The sequence below is a fragment of the Sinocyclocheilus rhinocerous genome, unplaced genomic scaffold (assembly GCF_001515625.1).
Source record: "Sinocyclocheilus rhinocerous isolate Xijiao unplaced genomic scaffold, SAMN03320098_v1.1 scaffold681, whole genome shotgun sequence".
In the NCBI taxonomy this organism is placed as follows: Eukaryota; Metazoa; Chordata; class Actinopteri; order Cypriniformes; family Cyprinidae; genus Sinocyclocheilus; species Sinocyclocheilus rhinocerous.
In genome coordinates, this window is record NW_015641029.1 from 345943 (window position 1) to 369815 (window position 23873).

Sequence of the window (23873 nt, forward strand, 5' to 3'; positions counted from 1 at the left end):
TTTGGCTACAGCTACTAAACTAAAAGCTTGACCTGTGTGTTAACAGTTCACAGAAATTAATACTCATATTTAGCATTAAGTCGATCAAAAGTGACAGTAAAGACTTTTCCATTTAAAATAAATGCTGTTCTTTTGAGCTTTCTATTCATAAGGATTCCTGAAAAAATATATCACTCTTTCCACAAAAATATTAAGCAGCATAAAAATAACAAGAAGAATATATTGATAATAATTTCTTAAACATCAAATCATCATAATAGGTGATTTCTTCAGGATAATGTGACACTAAAGACTGCAGTAATGGCTGCTGTCAATCTAGCTTTGAAGGAATGAATTACATTTATATATATATATATATATATATATATTCACTATAAAACTGTATTTGGTGCATTTTTTATTAAATAAATGCAGCCTTGGTAACTACAAAAACATAAACAAAAATGTAACAATGTAAACTACAAACATAAACAATATTAATACTACAATACTAATAAATGTTGTAGTTTTATCACTTAATGCCATGTAAAAACTACTAAACGTCCATTAGTGAAATGATTTTCTTAACAAGTTTGCCTGTTGTTTTTACAATAAATAACAATTGCTTTGTTGTTTCAGGTTTTTTTTTTTTATGGTGCAAAGACAAAACTAAAAAGGTTGCAAAATACTTGAAATGAATATAAAAATTACAATCCCACAGTGTTTAGATATCAGAAACAGAGGCAACGATAAACAGAGAGGCTCAAATAACTGAGCAGAAATTTATTGGATATAGAACAAAACAAAAGACCAGAGACAGAGGGAGAGAGATAGAGAAAGAAAGAAAGAAAGAGAAAGAAAGAAAGAAAGGGAGAGAGAGAAATTTCTTTATTTGAAAGTGAGCAGTTAAACTCGATCCTCTCAAGCTCACCAGCTCATCAAGAACACACATTAAATAACACTATATGTTGTTCAGTCAAAAGGCTATACGGAAAAAGGCAAAAATATCTTCCAAAAAATCCACAGTCTTTAGTAGAGGACAGTAGTTTGCAAACAGTGACAAAAATCTCCCAACTCCAATTTGACTAGAATGTGCACCAGTCTCCATCCTGTGCTGAAGAAAGTCCTTTATTAGTCCCCAAAAATGCTCTTTGCCTATTTTTTGCATACATTTTCTTTCTTTTTTGCACCAAAGAAGTTGAAGAATAAATTTGGCACATGGGATGCAATATTAAGGACTAAAACAGTCCAAAAGTGAGAAAGGAAGGGCTTTATAATGTAAGTGAAACTCGTGTACAAAAGGACATATTAAGAATCAGCAAACACAGCCGTGAAGCTGGAAAATGCAAAGTGTGATTAAAACATTTAAAGTGGAAGTGTGTAATTTCGATGTCATCAAACATTATTGCAATTGTTTTCAAACAGGTTTCCAAAACACTTCCCATCTGCCATTGGTCAGGCAAACAGAAAGCCCCGCCCCGAACTCAAACCACTGATTGTTAATCAAATTAACAAAGCTATAAATTGTTCAATCTATGAATGGTTTACTTAGTTGTCCCTGCATATTAAGCTACGAAAGGAGACACTATTTTATTACTCATATTCTTACACACTTCAACTTTAAAGAAAAAAAAAAATAGAACTAATAAATGTTTAAGGTGCTTTAAGATTGCTCTGCTGTCTGTGAAATTCGTAGACACACTTTTCCTTATACTGAATATACATACTTGTAAAAGCCGTTGCAACACAAGCGTTATGCTTTCAGATGAGAACACAACAAGTGATACACTTAGTGCAGAAAATACTGATATACAAATCCTTCGAAAAACTAAACATAACATTTTGAACGTCAGACAAGCATACAAACATTCATCAAAGACCAACAGCTCTCTCTGTTGCGTTATATGATGCAATTTTAAAAGAGTGAATCTCATGAGAAACGTGGCAGATAAATGACATCATTTAAGTTTTATATCAGAGATCAAACTTTCAAAACAAACAAACAAAAAAAATCGAAATTATAACGTTTTAGATAAATTAGTTAATTTAGGTTAACAAATAAAAAATTGAAACATCATAGCAGGCTCACCTTGTTGTTGTAACATTGTTGCAATTCATTACTAAAACAAGCAATGATTTAATCTTGATTTACATGTGTTTTTTTTTTTTACTGTATTAACGTCAGGTGGTTCAATGACACCTGCTTTACAATTCTAAAATTCTAAAATCCGTTCATAAAATTCGCAAGTAAACATTCGAAAAAAGTTCACTAATCAAATATTTGTTACCAAATTCCATAAAAGCATCTTTACTTTCCAGAATGTCAATGCACTTTCTTTTATAGACAACTTATACAAATACCCACAATGCACTGATTATTATACAAACATTATCCTATATGAATGGTTGCCACTTCAACAATAGCAAAATTGCTCCATGACAGTTATTTTGTAATTCTGTATGGCAAAAGTATTGTTACCTATACATTTTTTTTTTTAAATACATCTGTTCTTATCACTTATTTATTTTGGCCACACACAAGGGGAATGAGCAATTTCATAACTGTCCATGATTTCACCTTTAGCTCATTTTAATAAAACTATCCAGCCTCATCTATAACCAGTGGTCTCTATTGCTATTAACTTTGTACTATTTAATACACAATACTCACACACACATACACACACTCAGTTGAACACTGATGCCTGAGGTTTCCATGTGTCTATCATTTATACTGATCTACTGCCTGAATCCTCACCATACTAACACTGAGCTAGTGCATCCTGGAAAATGACAAAATGTCAATATAACAGGAAAAACATTAATGAATGTGCTGTTGTCAGAATAGCAGATGAAGGAACAGCAAGGAGACTCTGTGATGGCACAAAAACAAAGAGCTCAAAGTGAAATAAACTTCAGTGGTTTGTCTGTGTGGACATGACAGAGCTAAAACGGTTGTGGTTGTGAACACACTCACACATATGGACACACACACTTTCTCAAAGGTGAAGTGCCTTGTTGGCCCTACACAGTAGGCACTGGAGTGGCCGTATTTGTGCCATTTTTTCCTTTTTGTTAAAGCGGTTTAACATAGTTTCCTGGGAACGTTCCAAATAACTTGGTTCTCCGAGAGGTACCTGAAAAAAAGAGACTATCAGCAAAGCATGATTACATTGTATAATGCATAAAACATGATAACATAATGTCCAATGTACATTATTATAATTACATGGCACTTTGGGATACTTGATTCTGATTGGTCAATCACATTATTGTATAGTTAAAGTTAAAATTAAAGAAAAAAACTAAATCAAATCATGCATTAATTTATTTGAAGTTTTTTTTTAAGAACACTTATATGCACTTGTATTACTTACTCACCAAAGCTGCATTTATTTGATCAAAAATACAATAAAATGAGTAATATTGTGAAAAATTACTATAATTCAAAATAGCTGTTATTTCTATTCAATTAGCCCTTTATTCTATTCCAATATATGTTAAAATGTCATTTATTCCTGTGATGGCAAAGCCGAAGTTTTAGAAGCCATTACTCCAGTCTTCATTGTCACATGATCCTTCTTCATACTAATATGTTGATTTGGTTCTCAAGTACTTATTATTATTATTATCAATGTTGACAACAGTTGTGCTGCTTAATACTTCAGTGGAAACCATGAAACATTTTTTTTTTTTAAATTTCAGGATTCTTTGATGAATAGAAAGTTATATGTTTTGTAACAATGTAAAAGTCTTTTTTTAAATCAGTTTTTACAGTTTTATCAATTTTATGCATCCTTGCTAAATAACAGCATTAATTTATAAAAAAAAAAATCTTACTGACCCCCAATATTTTAATGGTAGTGTACACATATTTCATTTATTAAGTCATATTGAGTAGTCTCATTAATAAAAAAGTATATATCATTTACAGAGGTGCTTTAATAACTACAAAATCTTACCCACAAACCAGCCATCATCACATTTCTCGATAACATCAATAACGTCCCCCTCCTTCAGCTCCAGCTCATCCCCATTACGAGACACATAGTTGTACACAGCTTGGAAGCTTAAGTGAAATTAAAATAATATACATTTTTAAATGTGCTGTTTATGTTCAGACAGTGAATAAACAAAATGAAAAGTGAAAAGTATCTGAAAAATTGAAAAGTGTACTTACGGGTCACCACCTGAATGCTGAGAATCCTGCATCATTTTCTGAGAGAAAGAGAGAGGAAAGTGTCAGTATGGTGTGCATATAAGACTTTAAGGTGTCAGAATATCATGCCAAATCCAGGCACAGGATGTCATTCTGTGAGTCTTCATCGTCATCACAGAGCTTAGAGGAGACCTGTTGTGTTACAATACACACAAAGAGGAAATCCACCCATGATGCGACCAGAGAACTATAAAAGGGATTAGAAAGGACTTCATTCCCCAGTCTGCACTGCTGCTAGTGTCACAGCACACTCCATCCTACCCTTCTTGCTCTACTGGGTGATAAACAGGGAGATAAACAGCGCCTCCTGGTGGAAATGGGGCTACGTGGCGGCTTACCCTCAACCACCACTTCCTGCCTATATACTGTCTGCAAGAATCAAATTCAAGGCAACCAATCAGAGATCAGCACGCTCATACAAAATCCATCTCAGTGTTATTTACAACCTCATTCTCAGTCTTAATCTCAATACCAATGTTAATTCGATTTTAGTTTAGTCATTCCAGAGTCTTGAATTATTAGGGATATGATAACTTCAGTCCAAATTTGGGCAAGTGACAGACATAGTTATACATATAAAAACGCACCCTTCTCACTCACACTATTAATACATGCCATATTTAAAATAATGGAATGAGGAATATAAAAACTGTCATATATCTTGCAATAAAAAGTCATAGTAACCACTAGCTGTTAAGATCTAATAAGGACAGAAAAGCAAGGATGCACAGATATTAAAATTCTGTCTGATACCGAAAAATCAGTCACTTAGTAAAAAAAAATCAGTAATTACGTCACTGTATGTTAGGACTGATTACCAATAAATTGCTAATCTTAAAATTATTTACTGTTTTGTATCAATTTATCAAAAATAAACATGAATAAAACAATCATTTTAAATGCTGCAAGTGAATTTAGCCATCAAAATTATTTATCTAAATTCTTGGGCTGCCCTCGACTAAGGATTTTTCTGGTCGACTAGTAGTCGTTCATTTGAAGCATTAGTCGACTAATGGCACGTTTATTACAGTTTTTCTGAATTGCTAAAACACTAAACCCCAATCTCTGAACCAAATCCTCTCTAGCTTAAACCAAATTGACGAATAAAGCACTCTTTCTGCTAAACCTTAAACACGTTCAGGCAGTTAGGCTCTATTTGCAAATCTCATGCACTCTTTTTTGCAAAACTCTAAACACATTCTCATTCACTTAAACACTTATCACACTGTGATGCATTTGTGCTGCAAAATGCTAAACACAAGTGGCAAAAGTTAAACTCAACTAAAGCACAGTTGTCATCGTTTACACACAACGATTCAAAATTGTTCACACTTGTTTCTAATGATGTGATCAAACCAACTGTACAAAATATGAGCCAGTTCAGAGTGCACAAGTGGCACAGGAGACTGAATGATGATATGAACAATAGATGGAAACAATCTATAGGTTTAAGGTTTAGAGAGTGTTATCAAGGCTGGATCTGTCAGACCAGAGGGTTTTTTCTCTTTGTCAAAAAAGACAACATTACTTGTGATGTGGACAATGTCCTCAAGTCGGACTCAAGCACAAAGACATGATGCTGAGACTGAATGAATCTCTCACTGACCGTGATTTTACAATTGCACAGCTTATAGTATTTGAGTGTACTGTAACATGCTATTCATTTAGAGTTTTATTTGACCTTTTTGGCCTTTGCAGTTGGACTGCAGTATTTTTGCAGTAACCAAGTGCTGAATATATACAAACATTCAGTATTATTCAATATTCAGCACAATACTATTCTTGCAGTACATACAATATAATCACCTTACTCAGTTGCAATTACTATACTTTTTTACAGAATTGCAAAATTGTTTACTCAAACGCATGTATACATGTTTCACACGGAATACATAACCTGAGAATATTTGTTTTCCATTTGAATTGGTTCATTTGAAAGTAGACATTTTACTCTCTATAGATATACTTCATTTATACACGGAGTTTCGCGCTCAAGTTCACAGAGACCGAGGCGGCAGAAAGCGCATCCTGTTTGCTTTCATTATTTTACAAAAGCGCGTTTTGTTGTTATTGTGAGTGCACAAAAATAAACGTAGAGTCTTTACAGATTTGAAAGATTGATTACTCTTATCTGTATGCCCAAAAATGAGGGAGTATTTTAAGAGCAAGTGATGCACCGGCACCTCCATCTGTCCTGCAGTGAGCGCTACTGTTCATCTTCCATGCTCCGCACAGACACTTCAACAGCGCACATTTCTCTAGGTTAACATTATATTGAGCGGCCATGTAAAGTTGCTAATACATATTTCAGATGATAAAAGATAAATAAATCAATCAATTGATAACTGACATTGTATTGATATAAAATATATCATAGCATGGCAACAGAAAACACCATAAAGGCACCATAAAAGTGGTTCATATGTCGCAGCTTGGCTCTGCTCATCAGGAATAGCGTGGTAGCTTGATATTTCTATTGGTGTTTTGGAATAATATGAGGATGCATAAATAATAACATTGTATTGATATATTTTGCATGGCAACAGAAAACACCATAAAGGCACCATAAATGTGGTTCATATGTCGCAGCTTGGCTCTGCTCATTAGGAACAGCGTGGCAGCTTGATATTTCTATTGGTGGTTTGGAACAATATGAGGATGCATAAATAATAACTAAATTTTCATTTTGGGGTCAACTAGCCCTTTAAGACCTTACTTAAAACCCTTGTCATTGTGTCAAATTAATACTTCTACTGGAACTTTTTTTTGTTTTTTCCCTGAGGGTTCAAGGTTCATATCCCCATATGATCTTACTTTTAATGTTTGTTTAATGTTGAAAACATTACAGGTTGTACATCACATGCACCACACAGCAGCCCTGAATACATCGTTTTGTTCATTCTTTTTTTACCTTAATCTTAGGAGAACGAGGCTGTGAACGTGGGGAGAGAGGAGGAATAAAGGGCTGAGTGGAGACTACAGGCACAGAGGAGGGAGGAGGAGAGGTGAGGAGAGAAGGAGACCTGGGAGGAGATGGGATGTGGTCTGAAGAAGATGGAGGAGGAGGAGAGGGAGTGGAGGGTGGAGAGGCCGGAATAGTTGGTAGAAGAGGCTGGCAGGAGGAGTAAAGAGGAGGATGCAAAGAAGGAATAGGAGATGAAGGATGAGATGGGGGGATTGGGGAGAGATGAGGAGAGGAGGAAGGAGAAGGAGAAGGAGAGTGGGAGGAAGGGATATTTGAGAGAATAGGAGTGGAAGTAACAGAGGAAATCTGAGAGAGGACAGAAGGAGGAAGAGATTGCAGAAATGAGGGAGGTGGAGAAGGATATGACTTATAGTTAGAAGGGAAAGAAGAAGGCAAAGGAGTAGGAATATTGAGAGTCGATGAAGGAGGAGGAGGAAGAGGGATTGGGGAGTTTGGAGGAGACAGAGGAGGTGAAGGAGGAGGAGTGGAGAGAGATAATGGAGGGAGAGGAGAGTCTGAAGGAGAAGAAACAACTGAGGTTTGGAGGACAGAGGAGGAATAGGACACCAAAGGAAGAGATGAAGCAAGAGGAATAGAAGGAGGAGGAGGACATGGAGAAACTTTGGAAGAAGACAGTGGAGAATAGTGAACAGCAGAGGCAGATGATTCAATGTGTGGTGGAGAAAAACTAATGGAAGAGAGAGTAAGGGAGTAATTAGGCATGGGGGAGGTGGAGAATGACAGAGATGGAGTGATGGAGGTGGAGTCAGCCTGGCAAAGAGAAAGACAGAGCTGTTCAACTACAACTTTCACAACTTTGAACTAGATTGTCAAAGTTACACACACGACTAGTGTGACAAAGACTATTAAAGGGGCCATATCATAGTAAACAGGATTTTCCTTGATCTTTTGAAATAGGATTGAGGCAGTCTATATATTTCTGTTCAGAAATCTTTACCACGTAACCATCAGTTTACATATCAACACCTGTTTTTTAAAAAATTTTTTTTTTACAATATTTAGAATGAGACTCTATTAAACACTGTGGCAAAGAGAAATTGAGGGGTAAAATAAGCTCTATCGCCATGGATTGAGGCAGACTATATATTTCTGTTCAGAAATCTTTACCACGTAACCATCAGTTTACATATCAACACCTGTTTTTTGTTGTTGTTTTTTTTACAATATTTAGAATGAGACTCTATTAAACACTGTGGCAAAGAGAAATTGAGGGGTAAAATAAGCTCTATCGCCATGAAAATAAATATAAAATCTGTAATTATTGTTTCCTAATAGTAGACCTTTTTCTCCTGTTCTTTTTTTAAGCAAAATTGTTATAGACACCTTTTCATAAACCTTTCCAAGCTATACTGGACCCTGCTTAAAACCTGCAACCCAAAAGTAACCATTGTTTCTTATATCATTTACAAGTCTGTTCACACCAAGGACAATAACTGTAACAATAACTAAGGTTTCAATAATCATTCTAATTCTGTAAGAATAGGGAAGTCCACACCACAGCTATAACAATAACAGCAGAAGAACAATATAGCTGAAATCATTTTCTTTTTTGTTAAACTCATGAATGATAAAAATACTGACAGCCAATAAGAATCCATCTTTAAAGTGCTTGAGCAGCAGACAACAATAACTGCAGCATATGCTTATAATATAACAGAACGTTATAATCATGGAGTGGGCATACATATGTGGAATTTAAAGGGAAAAAACATGTTTAATATGGCCCCTTTAATTTAGTCAATGAACATGCAAATAATGTTTCGTGTAAAAAATTTTTTGAAAGTTTTCAGAATTAAAAAAATTATTGTTAAACTTAAGGTTATAAGAGTTTTCACACCACCAGACTATCATGCTTTTGTCACACTGCATGTTCTACCTCTTTTTTTGAAACCGTCTCCAAGCCTGATCTGTTGTTTGTTTCATCATCCTCTTCCTTTATATACAACTCAGGAAGTTCCTCCCATTTTATAGCAGCTACTGGACTGTAAATCTCTGTTTTCTCATTCAAAATTACTGACAACAGCTCCTCAGCCTTTTTCTCATAGATATCATGATGTTTATCCAGTATATTTTCTGATTTGTGGCTTGCACTGATGGACAGTGGCTTATCAGGTAATACTTCTCGATTAGCCATGTTTTTTGATCGACTGGCCAATCGGAATTCAAGTTCATCATAGAGTTGATTTTTCAGAAACATCGACATAAGTTCACCATATGGATCAGGTTCGTTTATTAGCCTGGATGGGTCATAGTTTTGTTTCAAGCTTTGCTCCTTTAAATACATATCTTCTAAGAACTTTTTACCATCATGCCCCTTTCTTTCCATTCTTAACAGAGCTTGATTATGGTCTGTAATCCGTTTCACTGGTAAACCGAATGTTTCTGGTACATCTATTGCTGTCAGTTTATCTCTGTAGAGACGTTCATGGGAATAAAGCAAAATATTTGAGGACTCTGAAGTGATTGGTCCTTGGCTAGGAAAAGGGGGGCATTCTGAGGAAAGGTTTATTGATGCGGTGAACCTTCGCACAAGTGGAGCAGGGGACTGGGGGCCAGTGTGGTGTAGATTGCTGGGTAATGGAGGAGGGGTGGGTGGGACTGGACTGCCACAGGAAGATGGGTAAGTGGTGGAGGCACCCAATGTGAGAGACAGCCATTCACTAGTGACTGTTTGAAGGTGTGTCTTAGTGGCAGAATCAAGACACTGCAAATGGGAGGACTCTGTATAGTGCTTGAGCAAAGGAAAAAGAAAGCAGGGAGACTGGTTTATGAACTTATTGGACTTATAGGACAGACTTTGTGGATGTGACGGTCCAAAACCGGTGCTAAAGACTTACCTTATGTGCCCTGTATGTGTGCGTGTCTCCTTGGTGACTGGGGCTCTTGGAAGGAGAGCCCTTGATCCCATCGACATAGGACACTGGGAAAATGCCCTGCTTGTTTGAACCAGGAATCTTTCCTTCATACCAATTCTGATCCACCTTCCTTAGAAGGATCACTCGCTCCCCCTACAACAGCAAAAACATGCATGCATGCATGCTTTAAATATGCAATTCATGGTGGGGTGCGATAGAAAGTGGACGACTGAAAGATGGTAGGGTGTGATATAGGGCTTTACACTTGCCTTTCTAAGAGAAAGCTCCACGTTAGTGTCAGCACTGAAGTTGTATCGTGCTATTGCCTCTCCCATCTCTCGAACTTGAGCCGGAGGAGGAGGCCTGACAGGCTGCCTCCGCTCTGGAGACGCCACCTTCTGAAGGAGAAAATTAGAGAAATAGTGAGAAAGCAAGAGGGAATGTGATTAAGCATGTAGTTCAATAAAATAGGTTATTTAAAATTTACCTCGACATAAGAGATGGGGAAAATCCCAATCCGTCCTCTGTGTTCCCCCTCATACCAGTTACTGTCAATCTGTCTGATGATGTTGACAGCATCACCTTTCTTAAAGGAAATTTCCCTGCAATGTGCAATAAACATGCATATGACCATAAACATTCATTACATATTCAATAAAGGGAACATTTATACCAGTGACGCACCTGAATCTATCTTCTGTATAAGTCACATTTCAATTTTTTCTACTGAAGCAACCAATCTGAGATGAAAATATTCACCAAATACAAACATAATAATATAATATAATATAATATAATATAATATAAAGTGTTGTAGCTTTTAAATCTTTATTTAATAAGAACATTTCTTCCTCAGTTGGCATTGGAAACACTGTTGTTTATTAAATATCTGCAAGTTACAACAATGTGTGGACCCTTTTCTTTTTTCTAATGCATTACCCAATGAATTTGGTGATATGCAAATTTCAGGCTGAAATTCATGAGCCTTGAAATTCTTTAATGGCTTTATTAGCATGGACTTTCATGCAAGCTTACAATTTCATGCAATGACACGGAGCTCAGTGCAGAACTGCAGATGCAGAGACCAATCTGACATAAAGCAAGTTAGTATGCAAGAAGCACAAGAGCAAAAACTGCACAAAGGAAATGCAAAACAAAATGAAAGAAAAAGCTTTGAATAAATGGACAAGAGTAGAATTAAACCCACTTTCACAAACAAAAAGCTGACACAGCCCTTTGCGAATTCAAATTTAGTGAGATGCTGTGATGTTATTCGCATGCGCCAGACAGAGTCTCTCAGATTTCTTTATATATACTCACTTGGCAGACTGAGCTTTAAAATCATAAATAGCCCTGGCAGACTGTTTCTGATGGAGGAGAGAAGACAATATAAGATAGGTAATCTGCTTAGAGGATACCTACGAGGCAAGCAAAAAGACCATCAGCTATCCAACATATGCACAGTCAAGCCATATACAGACCATAACCAAAATGAAGGTTACAGGGTCATGGGATTTATGGCATAGCGCAATAAGGGTTCAGGATTTAAGATCGCCATATACTTATTCACTAATCAGTGATGTTTGCCCTGCGGGTTTCAAAACATTGTTCTAATTAAATGAAAACTAGTTCATGTAAAAATAGATATGAGTAAAGCAGCATTTCTACCTCTCTTTCTGGCGTGGGTCTTCTGATTTGTGGTGTGAGACGTCCTGTATCAGAGCCCTGATCTGTAGAAACAGAGAAAACGTCAACAGAAAGAAAACTATTGAGTTCATAGTGGCACCACATGCATTCCACTGGTGTCAAAAGGAAATGAGACTACTTAAAAATTATACAATTATTTATTTCAAATTTAGGGTCAAACAAAAAAATAAGGGATGATCTGGATATACACAATATGACATAAAATGGCATGCACTTGACCTAAAAAATGGCCTAAATATTAGTCATCATAGAACCATAGAAAAAATACATACAAAATACAGTACATACAAAGAAAGCAAATATGTGTCTTTACAACAGTATTTCATACATCAGCAAAAAAAACAACAACAATGGCAAGGGCACAAAATTAAAAGGGAAAATTAAGCTCAGTAAAACACATCATGCATATACTGGACAGACATTTATTGCCCCATGAACTGCTAATACTTCTTTTCCACTTGTACCATTATAAATAAACAGAATGAAATACAATCTTCCATGTATTCATAATCAGAGCTTTTGTGTTAGCATTAAAGCTAACTATAAGCGAATGTACTCTAAAAATAACAAAAACATTGAAAACTGATTTTTGTCCAATCAAATACTTTCTAGAATGTCCCAAAAAAAACGAGTTGACTCCTTCTTTATTTACGGTTCAAACTTTCTGTTTCAATATATGAACACAGGAAGTCAAAGGACTCTGCTTCAAAAATAAAAAGTCAGTCAATCTAAATATACTATATTGTATAATTACATAAATAGTAAGATATTCCAAATACCTAATTGGACACTTGGTGCAATGATAATAAAGCATTCTGTTTTGGTGAAAAAGAAGTAAAAGCACTTGCATGTTTTCGGTAGGGAATGCTTGAGGTAATGACGTGAGGATTTAATAATGATTCGAAACAAAAGGAAAACTCTTGAGAACTAGCTGCACCTGAGTAGCAGTGCACATTAGCATTAGCATTATGCTGGTTGTTGTTGGAGGCGTCTGTATGGTCGTGTTGCTGCTGGTAGGAGGCACATTGGTGGGCTCCATGGTAAGGCTGGTGGACATGGAGCAAGGAGGGGGAGCCGGACCCTCTCTGAGCCCGCAAGGAGGAGCTACGCTTGGGCACGTCTGGTAGCAACTCCTCCAATAACCGCCGCAATATGCTATCATCTGGCATCCTTGCTGGTCCCTGCCCCCTTTCCGCCCTTATGTGGTCATAAATGTCCTGCAAAGCGGCATCTAAAGCCTCATAAATTGCGGTTTTGGATTTCGGCCGACCGCTTCTGCAGTGTCGCCGTTGGGTTGGCGGGGAGCCTCGTTTCCGGCGGAAAGGCACAGGGCTGACCAGGAAGGCCAGTTTGGAAAGGCCTGACTCACTGGGTGACTGTTGTGCTAGTGGAGATGTAGCGGCAGGGTGGGACTCCTGCCGAGCCCTTTCCTGTTGTCGCTCGTGTTTTAGCATGGTGGTGAATCGTGTATAGGATGCCGGGCAGCGACCCTTACAGGAGCTGATGAGGTGGCGGTGTTGGTAACCTTGACTCTGACCCACACTCTGGTGTAGGTGATGGTGGCGGTGGTAACGGTGTCCATGATGATGGTGACCATGATGGTGATGTCGCCCAGAACCAAAGAAGCTTTCCGATGAGGTAAGTGAGCAATGATCCAGGTCGCTCTCGCTACACGGTGAAGACCCTTCTATGTGGATGTCACTCATTTCGGAGGCACAGGCGTCCTGCTCACTGTCTGAGTAGTCTTGATGCTGCCTCTGGTTCTTCCCATGAATTGGCACCAGGCTACTGCTGTCTGGTCCCAGTCTTGGCTGTCCCTCAGGGGGACTTCGAGCCCTTTCTGGAGGATCTTCCTCCTCCAAAAGTGATTCCACAGAAAAGCGTCGTTTGGGACAGCTGCTGGCCCTCGAGGACCCTGGTGTGGTGGTGCCTGATGGGGCATTTTCGTCACCAAGGTCTGGCATGGACTTGGATTTCTGGATGAGCTGTTCATATTCCGATATACGGTTTGGGACCATGTGTCGTGGTACCTCATTACCGAAAGGTGACCAACCATGGATGTTGTGCCTCTGTTGTTGTTGTAGCCGTTCCAGCTCAAGGATTCGTGCACGTACAGAACGAATCATCTCTGAGGGCAATAGCTGCTCTCGGTCTATGTGGTGCATTTTCTTGTAGAGCTGAAGGAAACCCGGAGCATCGTGTGGCATCTTACGCCGGTGATGTCGGCGCCCCCTGGGAGATGAGGTAAGACTTTTTACTTGAGGCTTCTGTGGAGCGTCTTCATCAAGCAATGAACCTGCACTTTCAGAGCGAGTGGTAGTCATAGAAGCAGACGCTCTCCCGTCATTATTAGCACCATGTCCGTCAGACAACAAATCATCACAGCTGCGTGATTTGAGCCGTGGTGATGAAGGAGTGATGACAGATTCATCGTCAACGCTACTCCAAGTCTCCGCAGCTTCGTGTCGGCCTGTCTGCCAACCGTTCTTGAAGCAGATGGAGCGCTTGGAGCCACGCCAGGTTGGTGTGGAGATAGTGAGGGAGTCTGAGGAGAGACGAGAGGAAAGGCGCTCCATACCTGGAGAGCTCATACAGGAGGAGAGTGACTCACTAGCGTCTCCAGCTGTGAATTAAAATAACATCCAATGCAGCATGACAAAGAGGAGACAAGAAAGCTGGTTAGTGAGCTCAGCTGACAGAAAATGACAAAGCGAGAGAAAACATATCAGTAAAAGTGACAGTTAGTGAGAATGTGTCAGTATAGTTAAGATAGACAGAGGAGAATATGCAGTCTCATGCAGTTACGATCTTCTACAAAAAATTTTACACAGGTATAACCACAAATGTGATGATCTAATGATAGAACAAGAGAAGTGCGGTCTTTACGGTTTCTGGCACAAATCAAACTAAACATACAGGTAGAATGGTAACAGAACAAATCCATCAAACAGTTCCTCTGCACAAAATAATGGAGTGCTAATGTAATATGTCATTAGACAATAATGCATAATCTAAATGTCTTCAACAAGATTTGATCAGTCTAGCACCTTCTGTTCGAGTTTGAGTGTGTCTGAAATTACCTTTGGGTCTGGATGGTGAGGAAGGCGAGGAACGTATGGTGGGCTTCTTCAGTGTCTGTGCTTTATTGGAGTCCAGTGGGCGGGAAAATACTTGACTGGCATTCTGCTCACTTCCTGTGTTGGCTTGAGTGACAGATGGTTCCGACTTTCGCCTTTTCCTGTAGTCACTTGCAGAACTAAGAATCCCCAAAAATCCCAGATCAATAATGAAATAAAATAACCAAAGTAAAACATTATTAATGACTTTAAAGTTTTATAGAATTACTGAATACTTTGATGGAACATTTTATAAAACATTTAAAATACATAATTAAGGGACTAGCTGTGTAATTTTATAATACAAATGACTAAGCTATTTATGTCATTTTTGAAAATGGAAACATCACCCAAAATGATTCAGCTAGTGGACAATAAACGCTTTTACTTATATTGACAATGACACTCTGAATACAGGATCTTCTACCCATTAAATAGTCCTAAATATGGGTTCCCATATCCTGTACTCTATAGATTCCATATGAACAGGAAGTGTTTTTGAGCTAGAAATTATCTGTAGGGGGTACGAACAATTAATACTCAAATACACACAACAGTATGGGATGTCAAATTCATATATATATACACACAGCAAAAAAATAAACAGTGGCAGAGCTTTTAAGACCTGAGTAAATTAAATTAGACTGAGGATGCTCAGGTTCTGTCCTCCAATGGATATCCAACAGGCATCTCTCTGAGAAATTAAAGAGCCTGAGTGAGAAAAGCTGATATAAGAATGAAAGGGAAGCTTACCTTGAAGTCCCGTCACGTCGTTCGGAAGGCGAGAGATAGAGGGATGACTGAAAGAGAGCAGACAACAAAAGAGAAGAGTGAGATCCATGGGAACAAAGAAGTGTAACACTCCCGTGCTGCGCTACAATCAAACCCCCCCAACCCCCCGCATGCTCAAAGACAGCCGTGACCGACGAGGGTTCCACATCTCTCAATCCCACCTTGAAGGACTATGAAAATTAACTTTGACCTCCTGTAAGAATAAAAAAGTGCCAGGGCCCCACAGTAAGCGGAGCCCAACAAAAGCCAGAGAACAAAACAGTACAGATCCAGAAAGGCTGCACGTGGCACCAGGTCACAAGAAGCCCTGTCTATTATGTTGTCCAGGATCGCCACGCCTCCTTTCCTTTGACACAGCCTGGGGTGAATTTGAACAAATCTGAGCACAATACAGCAGTCTCTGGTGTTCATTCTGGCTTATCCATGCGACTTGGATCAGAGAAAAGAAAGGACAACACTTACTGACAACACAGCATTTTTAACACACCGATGCTGATCCTAGGTCAAATAAGAAGATAAATAAAAAGCCAATTCACAGGCACAGGAGAGAATGCATTTCAGTAGTACTTGTGAGCATGTGACTCTTCTCAAACAACATATTTTAAAATAACAAACCTATAAAAAACTCACAACACAAACATGCACATAAACACATTCATTCATCAGAGGAAAACTGTAAGAGAAAAACCCCCTGAAAATTCTATCATCATATACGTATCCTCATGTCCTTCCAAACCTGTATGATTTTCTTTTTTATGTGGAACATAAATTAGTATATTCTAAGAAATGTCTCAATGTCTATACAATGGAAGTCAAACCGAAGTCGAACCAGTGTTTAACAGCATGTTTCAAAATATCTTCTTTTGTGTTTTGCTAGAAAGATCAAGTCATACAGGTTTGGAACGACATGAGGGTGAGCCAGGGGCGTAGATGACGCGGGGGACGTGTCCCCCCCACTTTTAATATCACGTAAATTCGTCCCCCGCACTTCGGGCAAGTGTGTTCTGTGTGCATTGAATTTATTTAATACACGAGTTTCACAATTTGAGTTGAATTACTGAAATAAATGAACTTTTCCACGACATTCTAATTTATTGAGATGCACCGGTATAACATTTCTGTCCCCCTCACTTCTGAAATGATGGCTACGCCCCTGGGGTGAGCAAATGATGACAGAATTAGCATTTTTGGATGAACTATCCCTTTAAAATTAAAAACATAAATAGCAGAGGAAGTAAATCTGACAGCAAAATAAAATATACAAAAGAACAATCTGATTTAAAAAAAAGCAGTTATGAAAAAGCATTGGTGGGTGTTCATTATTTAGCTATATTTTTCAGTAGTGTCATTGCAGGAAAGCTCAAATAAAGTGACTTTTATTATGTCAACTAATTGTTTCACATTTAGTTTTGTATTTGTTTTATTAAAAAGAGAGTTTGTTTAGTTTACATTAAAATGTACATATGCAGCGTAGATTTTATCTTGAACATTTTAACTCACAGATTTCTAGTAAAGATACCCTAGTAAAAAAGTAATATATTTAAAATACATTTATTTCATTCTAAGTATAGTTCAAATCTATTAACATATTTACTGACAGATAACTCGAGACTTACTGATATAAAAATGATCATTAAACTTTACTTGGCATACTACTTGTGCACAATGCACTTTTCTTAATAGTAAGTCTAAAATATGTTTTAATGTCACTTTTGATGAGGATTGTATGATCTTTGAATAATATCGGACTTTAAAATGCAAAATATTTAAAGTATACTTGAAGTATACTTGTAATAGTTCCACTTTAGCACAGTAAAATTTACTAAGTATATATTTAATTGTACTTCAGCACTACTTCTACATAATTGAAATGCATTAAGTACAAAATTAGTTGTTCCAATTTAGCAGAGTTTAAGTATACCAGTTTAGTATACTAATTTTATTAAGTACATAAATATGAAAATGCATTTGTAGTATACTTAGCATGAAATAAATGTATTTCTAATACATTTAAGTATATTTATTTTTCACTAGGGTAACAACTACAAAAAACAGAAACACTAATAGTATTTTCTTGTCACTGAAAAAAAATTGGTGTAGAAACAATTTTCACTCAACAGAGTACAATGTACTCTAATAAACTAAAAAAAAAACATTTTTTACAGTATATGGGTCAGTTTTTTGCATTTGCTGTCTGTTAAATAAATGATGGGGCAGGAGAAAAAGCAATAGCAAAAGAGAAAGATGGAGATATAGAGCAAACGCACAGCAAAGGAAAGACGGATTGATGGACAGGAAGGTAGATTTACCTGTGCCACAGCATGTGTGGAGTAGTCAGGATTATAATCCAACCTCTTTTTAGGAGGCTGGATGCCCCACCACCCGAACAAACGAACAGCACAGAGGTGAAGAGGTGAAGATGAGGTGGAGAAGCAGGTGCATCATGGTAAAAAGACACATGTGGAGAGAGTGACAACGTTAGGGCATGGAGAAACAGAGATCACACAAAACACACACAGTGTACAAACAAACAAAGGGTGAATACAGTGAACCTTGGTGTGTTGAAAGTAAGTGCCCACACATGCTTCACCTACTTCATACACACACTGCTGCTTGTGTGTACATATAATACACACAATGATGAAACTACATAAAGGTTTCACACAAATTTTGCTTGTTTACACATGGTAGCAGCAAACTCAATCAGTAGACAAGCCAGGAAGTGTGTGTTTATAAAAGCTGGAGGAACTGTGCATAAATATCTCATTTATGAACATACAGTGGCCTACAAAATATAGAATTTTTTATGAATTTTATTGCATTAGATAAAATAAAATAAGAATTTCTGACTTTGGAACAAATTACACTCCTCTTAGTCACCCAATATCATTTTAGGGGATATTGGCAACATTGAAAAGTCTGGGGTCAATATGATTTTTTTTATACGTTAATATGGCGCACAATGCTAATTGCTAATAATACAATGTTAAATGCAAAAGGAAGCAGGAAATGATGAGAATCTTGTGAGAAGTTATCAGCATTGATAGTTTTTCTATCTATATTAACAATTTACTGCCTTTTCATGAATCACTTACACTTTGTTTGGGGTCAGTAAGGTTTAGAAAAGTAATAATAATAATAATAATAATAAGCAGAACAGCAAATTGCAGGATGAGCAAACACCAGCAAAGGAAGCATGGATGGATGGACAGGAAGGTAGATTTACCTGTGCCACAGCATGTGTGGAGTAGTCAGGATTATAATCCAACCTCTTTTTAGGAGGCTGGATGCCCCACCACCCGAACAAACGAACAGCACAGAGGTGAAGAGGTGAAGATGAGGTGGAGAAGCAGGTGCATCATGGTAAAAAGACACATGTGGAGAGAGTGACAACGTTAGGGCATGGAGAAACAGAGATCACACAAAACACACACAGTGTACAAACAAACAAAGGGTGAATACTAGTGAATCTTAGTGTGTTGAGAGTAATCGTCTACACAAGTGCCCACACATGCTTCACCTACCTTACACACACTGCCACTGTTTAGAAAAGTAATAATAATAATAATAATAATACTTTCATTAGTGACACTAAAGACATTCATATTGTTACAAAAGTTTATTATTTCAAATAAATGCTGTTCTTTTGAACTTTCTATTCATTAAAGAGTCATGCGACACTGAAGACTGGAGTAATTGCTGCTGAAAATTCAGCTTTGCCATCACAGAAATAAATTACATTATAAAATGTATTAAAATAGCAAACATTTAAATTGTAATAATATTACACACAATAAAAAAATGATATTACTGTTTTTACTGTATTTCTGATCAAATAAATGTAGCTTTGGTGAGCATAAGTGACTTGATGAGTGTTCACAACATAAATCTCCATAGATATTGACGCTGATGCATCTCCATCAAAATTAATACTTCAAAATCATACATAATAAATACATAATAATTATAATAGCACTCATACATTTGAGTGAATTTTTAAGTGAACGTCCCAGGTTACGTATGTAACCATGGTTCCCCGAGGGAACGAGACGCTGCGTCGGAAAATGCTAGGGGAACGCCTTCAGCGATACCAAGCTCTGAATCATATGTGTAATCAGTCGAACGATGGGCGAGACGTCAGCTAGCGTTTTCCGACGCAGCTCGAGTTCCCGAAGGGGAACTATTATTTTACCTTTGGTCACCCAATCATTAATATTTGGTTACATTCTAGTAGTAGAATACATGCTGAACTAATTTGGCAACCAGAAAGTTGTTTTTTTACAATTTTGTACAGTTTATCTATTCTTTTAGTATTTAGAACTTCTTGATGTGAAAATGTTCAGCTTGAAAGTGCAATGTTTATATGTTGGATGCATGGATTAAGTGTCCAAATCCTTTTTAGGGCCACTGTATTATCCAAAGTCTTTTAATTTTTTTATTAAAAAAAAGAGTTAAACTTGACTTGATAGTGTTTTCTGCACAGGTTCTGCAGCTGTAAGAGCTTTAAGCTTGTAAGAACAGGTGTGTGATACTGCAAACAGAGCCAAAGCGGAAACGCAGTGTTACACACTCAAAGTTAAAACTTTTTAAAAACCAATGACATTCTTCTAAAGACAACGTTGTACCCCATAAATAGAGCACAAGTACAGATAATGCTGCTCTTTTGGTGAGAGTTTTGAAAACAGAGCATGATTATTAATCATGCCTTGGGATTTAACATCAGACATATCATACGTGTCTGATGCCTCACCCGCTGCTTCTAGCATTGTTATTGTGGTGATGTTAAATGTCTTTTTTATGTTTTCAGTGTGCAAATAACACCAAGTTCTGAACAAGTCAGAACTTGAATTTTAAAAACCACACACACACACACACAAACACACACACACACACACACACACACACACACACACACACACAGCTTGTCATTACACAACAGCATGTGTGTACCGGACAAGGAGATTACAGCCTACAGCATGCCAACCTGCCGCACCCTCACTCAACTTACCGGCCGTCCAAACTCCAACTCGGAAAAGAATTTAAACCAAGGCTCATTCTCTAAATCTATGTCATCTGGGTTTAAATCAAACATCTGGAGCAAGAAGCAACATAGAAAAAGAGAGGTAAGGGAAAGAGGAAAAACAATGAAAGGAAAAGAGAGATGAAAATTAGGGTTAGGAGGACCAAAATATGCTGCAAGGACTGGTGAGCAAAGAACAGAGGAGGAGGATGTTGTGGGTCATCAACACTCTCTCTCTCTCACACACACAAAATATGTAATGACAAATCATAACAATTAATAAGACTTAAAAAGAGATTTTGAAAAATGTTTGTAACCAAACAGTTTCAGGTCCCATTGACCTCCAAGGTATGGACTAAAAATACACTGGAAATCAATGGGAACTTAAACTGATTGGTTACCACATTTCTTCCAAATATTTTGTTTTCTATGCAAGAAAGACGATATTTTGAAGAATGTTGTTAACCAAACAGTTTTGGTACCCATTGACTTGGATGAGAACTGAAAGCTGTTTGATTATCAACATTCTTTAAAATATCTTCTTTTGTGTTCAGCAGAAGAAAGAAAGTCATACAGGCTTGAAATGACATGAGGGTGAGTAGAAGTTTCATTTTTGTGTGGACTATCCCTTTGATATGACTGTGCCTCTCAGTACTGTCCAAAAGGGGGAGACATTGTGCTTCTTCCCCTCTTCTCTTATCAATATCTTTACTGTCATTTTTGATTAATTTAACTGCTTGCTGAATAAAAGTACTAATTTATAAAAAAAAAAAAATCTTACTGACCCATACTTTTGAATGGTTCTGTGTACATACAACAAAGAGAGGAGCACAACAATTGTCAACATAAAGCATACAGAAACTAAAGGAAAAGTTTACCAAAAAATGTTTGCTGTAAATGATTAATTATATAAATAAATATTTATTTCATGGATGAAACATCGTTTTGAGGTCAAATGATAGCTTTGTCTGAGAAACAGACCACACTTTGTCATTATTTACTGAAAATATGGCACCGCAGATATGAATGACATCAATGAGAAACATGTGAGAACCAGTAACATTGTGTAAACCACAGTAAAAACCTGGTGTGATGCGTCATATTTGAATGTACGTGTTTGTGTTCCACAAACAAAAAAGAAAATCATACAGGTCTGGAACAACATGAGGGTGAGTAAATAGTTTTTGGTGAGCTACTTCTTCAAAACTTTTTACAGTTTCTGGGACACAAATTTGGCTTTACATAGAGCTAAACATTTTCAAAAGGCAAGTCTCTGCTGACAGAGCAATTTAATCCAGGACAATGTCTAAGCCTGACCCTGTATGTTTGATTTTGTGATTAAACAGGAACAGCACTGAATTACTCAAGAGAACACAACAGGATTTCTTTAGACCTTAGCAACCTTGGGTCCATGTTATGTGAGGATTTTTACACCAGTTTAAACGAAATGTATGAATAATAATCACTTAGATACAATGATTTAATTAAATAAGATTACTCACAGGCCTTTCTTGCTCAAGGATGGAGGATTTGCCAGGCTCATATTCAAAGATGCTCCGTGGTTCCGCTCGGTATTTACGTGTGTCCACTTTTCGATCTGGAGGATCCCACTCATTTCTGTAGATGAGAATAAGAATAAGAACCAATCAAAGTTGTTTTTAACCAATCAGATGTTTTAAAACAGAAGCCTGTACACTGAAAAATATGTGGCGCAGCAGGATTTACTTTTAAACAATTTTCAACCAGAAATTTCACAAACAATTAGAGAGAAATGGCAATTAACCCCTTGAATTAAACGTGCACTTTTGAAGTATAGTATTTTCTTGCAAAATGCACTAATAATCATTGTTCTTTTTACAGTGCAGCTCATGAGGTCAGGTGTCTTACTGGTCATGCGAGAACTCTTTCTCTCTGTCCATGTCTCGTGAGCGGAGCTGGAGGAGAGAGGGCATCGGAGGGGGTGGAGGGGGCACGGGAGATGGCGAGAGCTCCCGGTGGGCGGCACCGTCTGGCGTGTCTGAGGTATTTCTAGAGAGAGGCCGGTAAGTGTGCGTTCGAGGGGGCGGGTGGGCATGGACAGGAGGGTAATTTTCTAAAACAGAAGCACAAATATCAGAGTAATATAATAGATCAATAAAACAAATGTACAGCTGCTATACATATTTGGACATTACAGCAAAATATAAACATATGATTGTACACTACCATTTAAAAGTTTGGGATTGGTAAGTTTTTCATAGTTTTGAATCTCATACTCATCAAGTCTGCATTTATATAAAAAAAATAGTAACAAAGTAATACAGTAAGAAATAAAATTGCTCTTTTAAAGCAAACATCACAAAATATGTGTTTTTTTTATTTATAAATGTACAATATAGAATGTAATGCAAAAATATAAAATTATACTGCTGTTCAGAAGTTTGGGATCAGTAAGATTTGTAATTTTTGTTAAATAATTTTCTTATACTCATCAAGGCTATATCTATTTGATCAAAAATACAGAAAAAAATGTAATTTTGTGAAATATTATTGAAATTTAAAATAACAGTTTTCTATTTTAATATACTTTAAAATATAATTTATTCCTGTGAAGCAATGCTGAATTTTCAGCATCATTACTCCTGTCTTCAGTGTCACAGGATCCTTCAGAAATCATTGTAATATGCTGATTTATTATCAATGTTTGAAACAGTTGCGCTACTTAATATTTTTTGGGACCTGTGATACTTTTTCAGGATTCTTTGATAAATAAAAAGTTAAAAAGAACAATTTTTATTCAAAATAGAAATGTGTTGTGTTACAATATACACTCCTACTCAAAAGTTCGGGGTCAGTCAATTTTTTCTTTCTTTTAAAAAAAAAATAAATTAATACTTTTATTCAACAAGGATGTGTTAAATGGATAAAAAGTGATAGTAAAGACTTATATGGTTAGACAAGATTTCTAGTTGCAATAAATGCTGTTCTTTTTAACTTTTTATTAATCAAAGAATCAAAGATAAAAGTATCACAGGTTCCAAAAAAATATTAAACAGCACAATAGTTTCAACACTGGTAATAAATAATAAATCAGCATATTAGAATTTCTGAAGGATCATGTGACACTGAAGACTGATGAAAACATTGTACATTGTACATAGTACATATACAGTATATATATATATATATATATATCATAATATAATTTACTATCTATATC

The 23873-nt window shown here is 36.9% G+C and overlaps 1 protein-coding gene across 1 annotated transcript in view; it reads right to left on the reverse strand.

The window, feature by feature from the left end:
• Positions 1-622: 622 nt before the first annotated feature.
• Positions 623-23873, reverse strand: part of LOC107754131 (sorbin and SH3 domain-containing protein 2-like) — a 40622-nt gene continuing 17371 nt past the window's right edge. Inside the window, exons 11-25 of the mRNA XM_016570453.1 lie at positions 22562-22766; positions 22177-22291; positions 20663-20746; positions 18881-18937; positions 15616-15662; positions 14827-15002; positions 12684-14369; positions 11708-11769; positions 11360-11457; positions 10527-10641; positions 10309-10437; positions 10022-10192; positions 4160-4197; positions 3942-4048; positions 623-3116 (exon numbers count right to left, since the gene is read on the reverse strand). Of these exons, the coding sequence (XP_016425939.1) occupies positions 3055-3116; positions 3942-4048; positions 4160-4197; positions 10022-10192; positions 10309-10437; positions 10527-10641; positions 11360-11457; positions 11708-11769; positions 12684-14369; positions 14827-15002; positions 15616-15662; positions 18881-18937; positions 20663-20746; positions 22177-22291; positions 22562-22766 (3152 nt within the window). The 3' untranslated portion in view covers positions 623-3054. The remainder of the gene's footprint in view (positions 3117-3941; positions 4049-4159; positions 4198-10021; positions 10193-10308; positions 10438-10526; positions 10642-11359; positions 11458-11707; positions 11770-12683; positions 14370-14826; positions 15003-15615; positions 15663-18880; positions 18938-20662; positions 20747-22176; positions 22292-22561; positions 22767-23873) is intronic.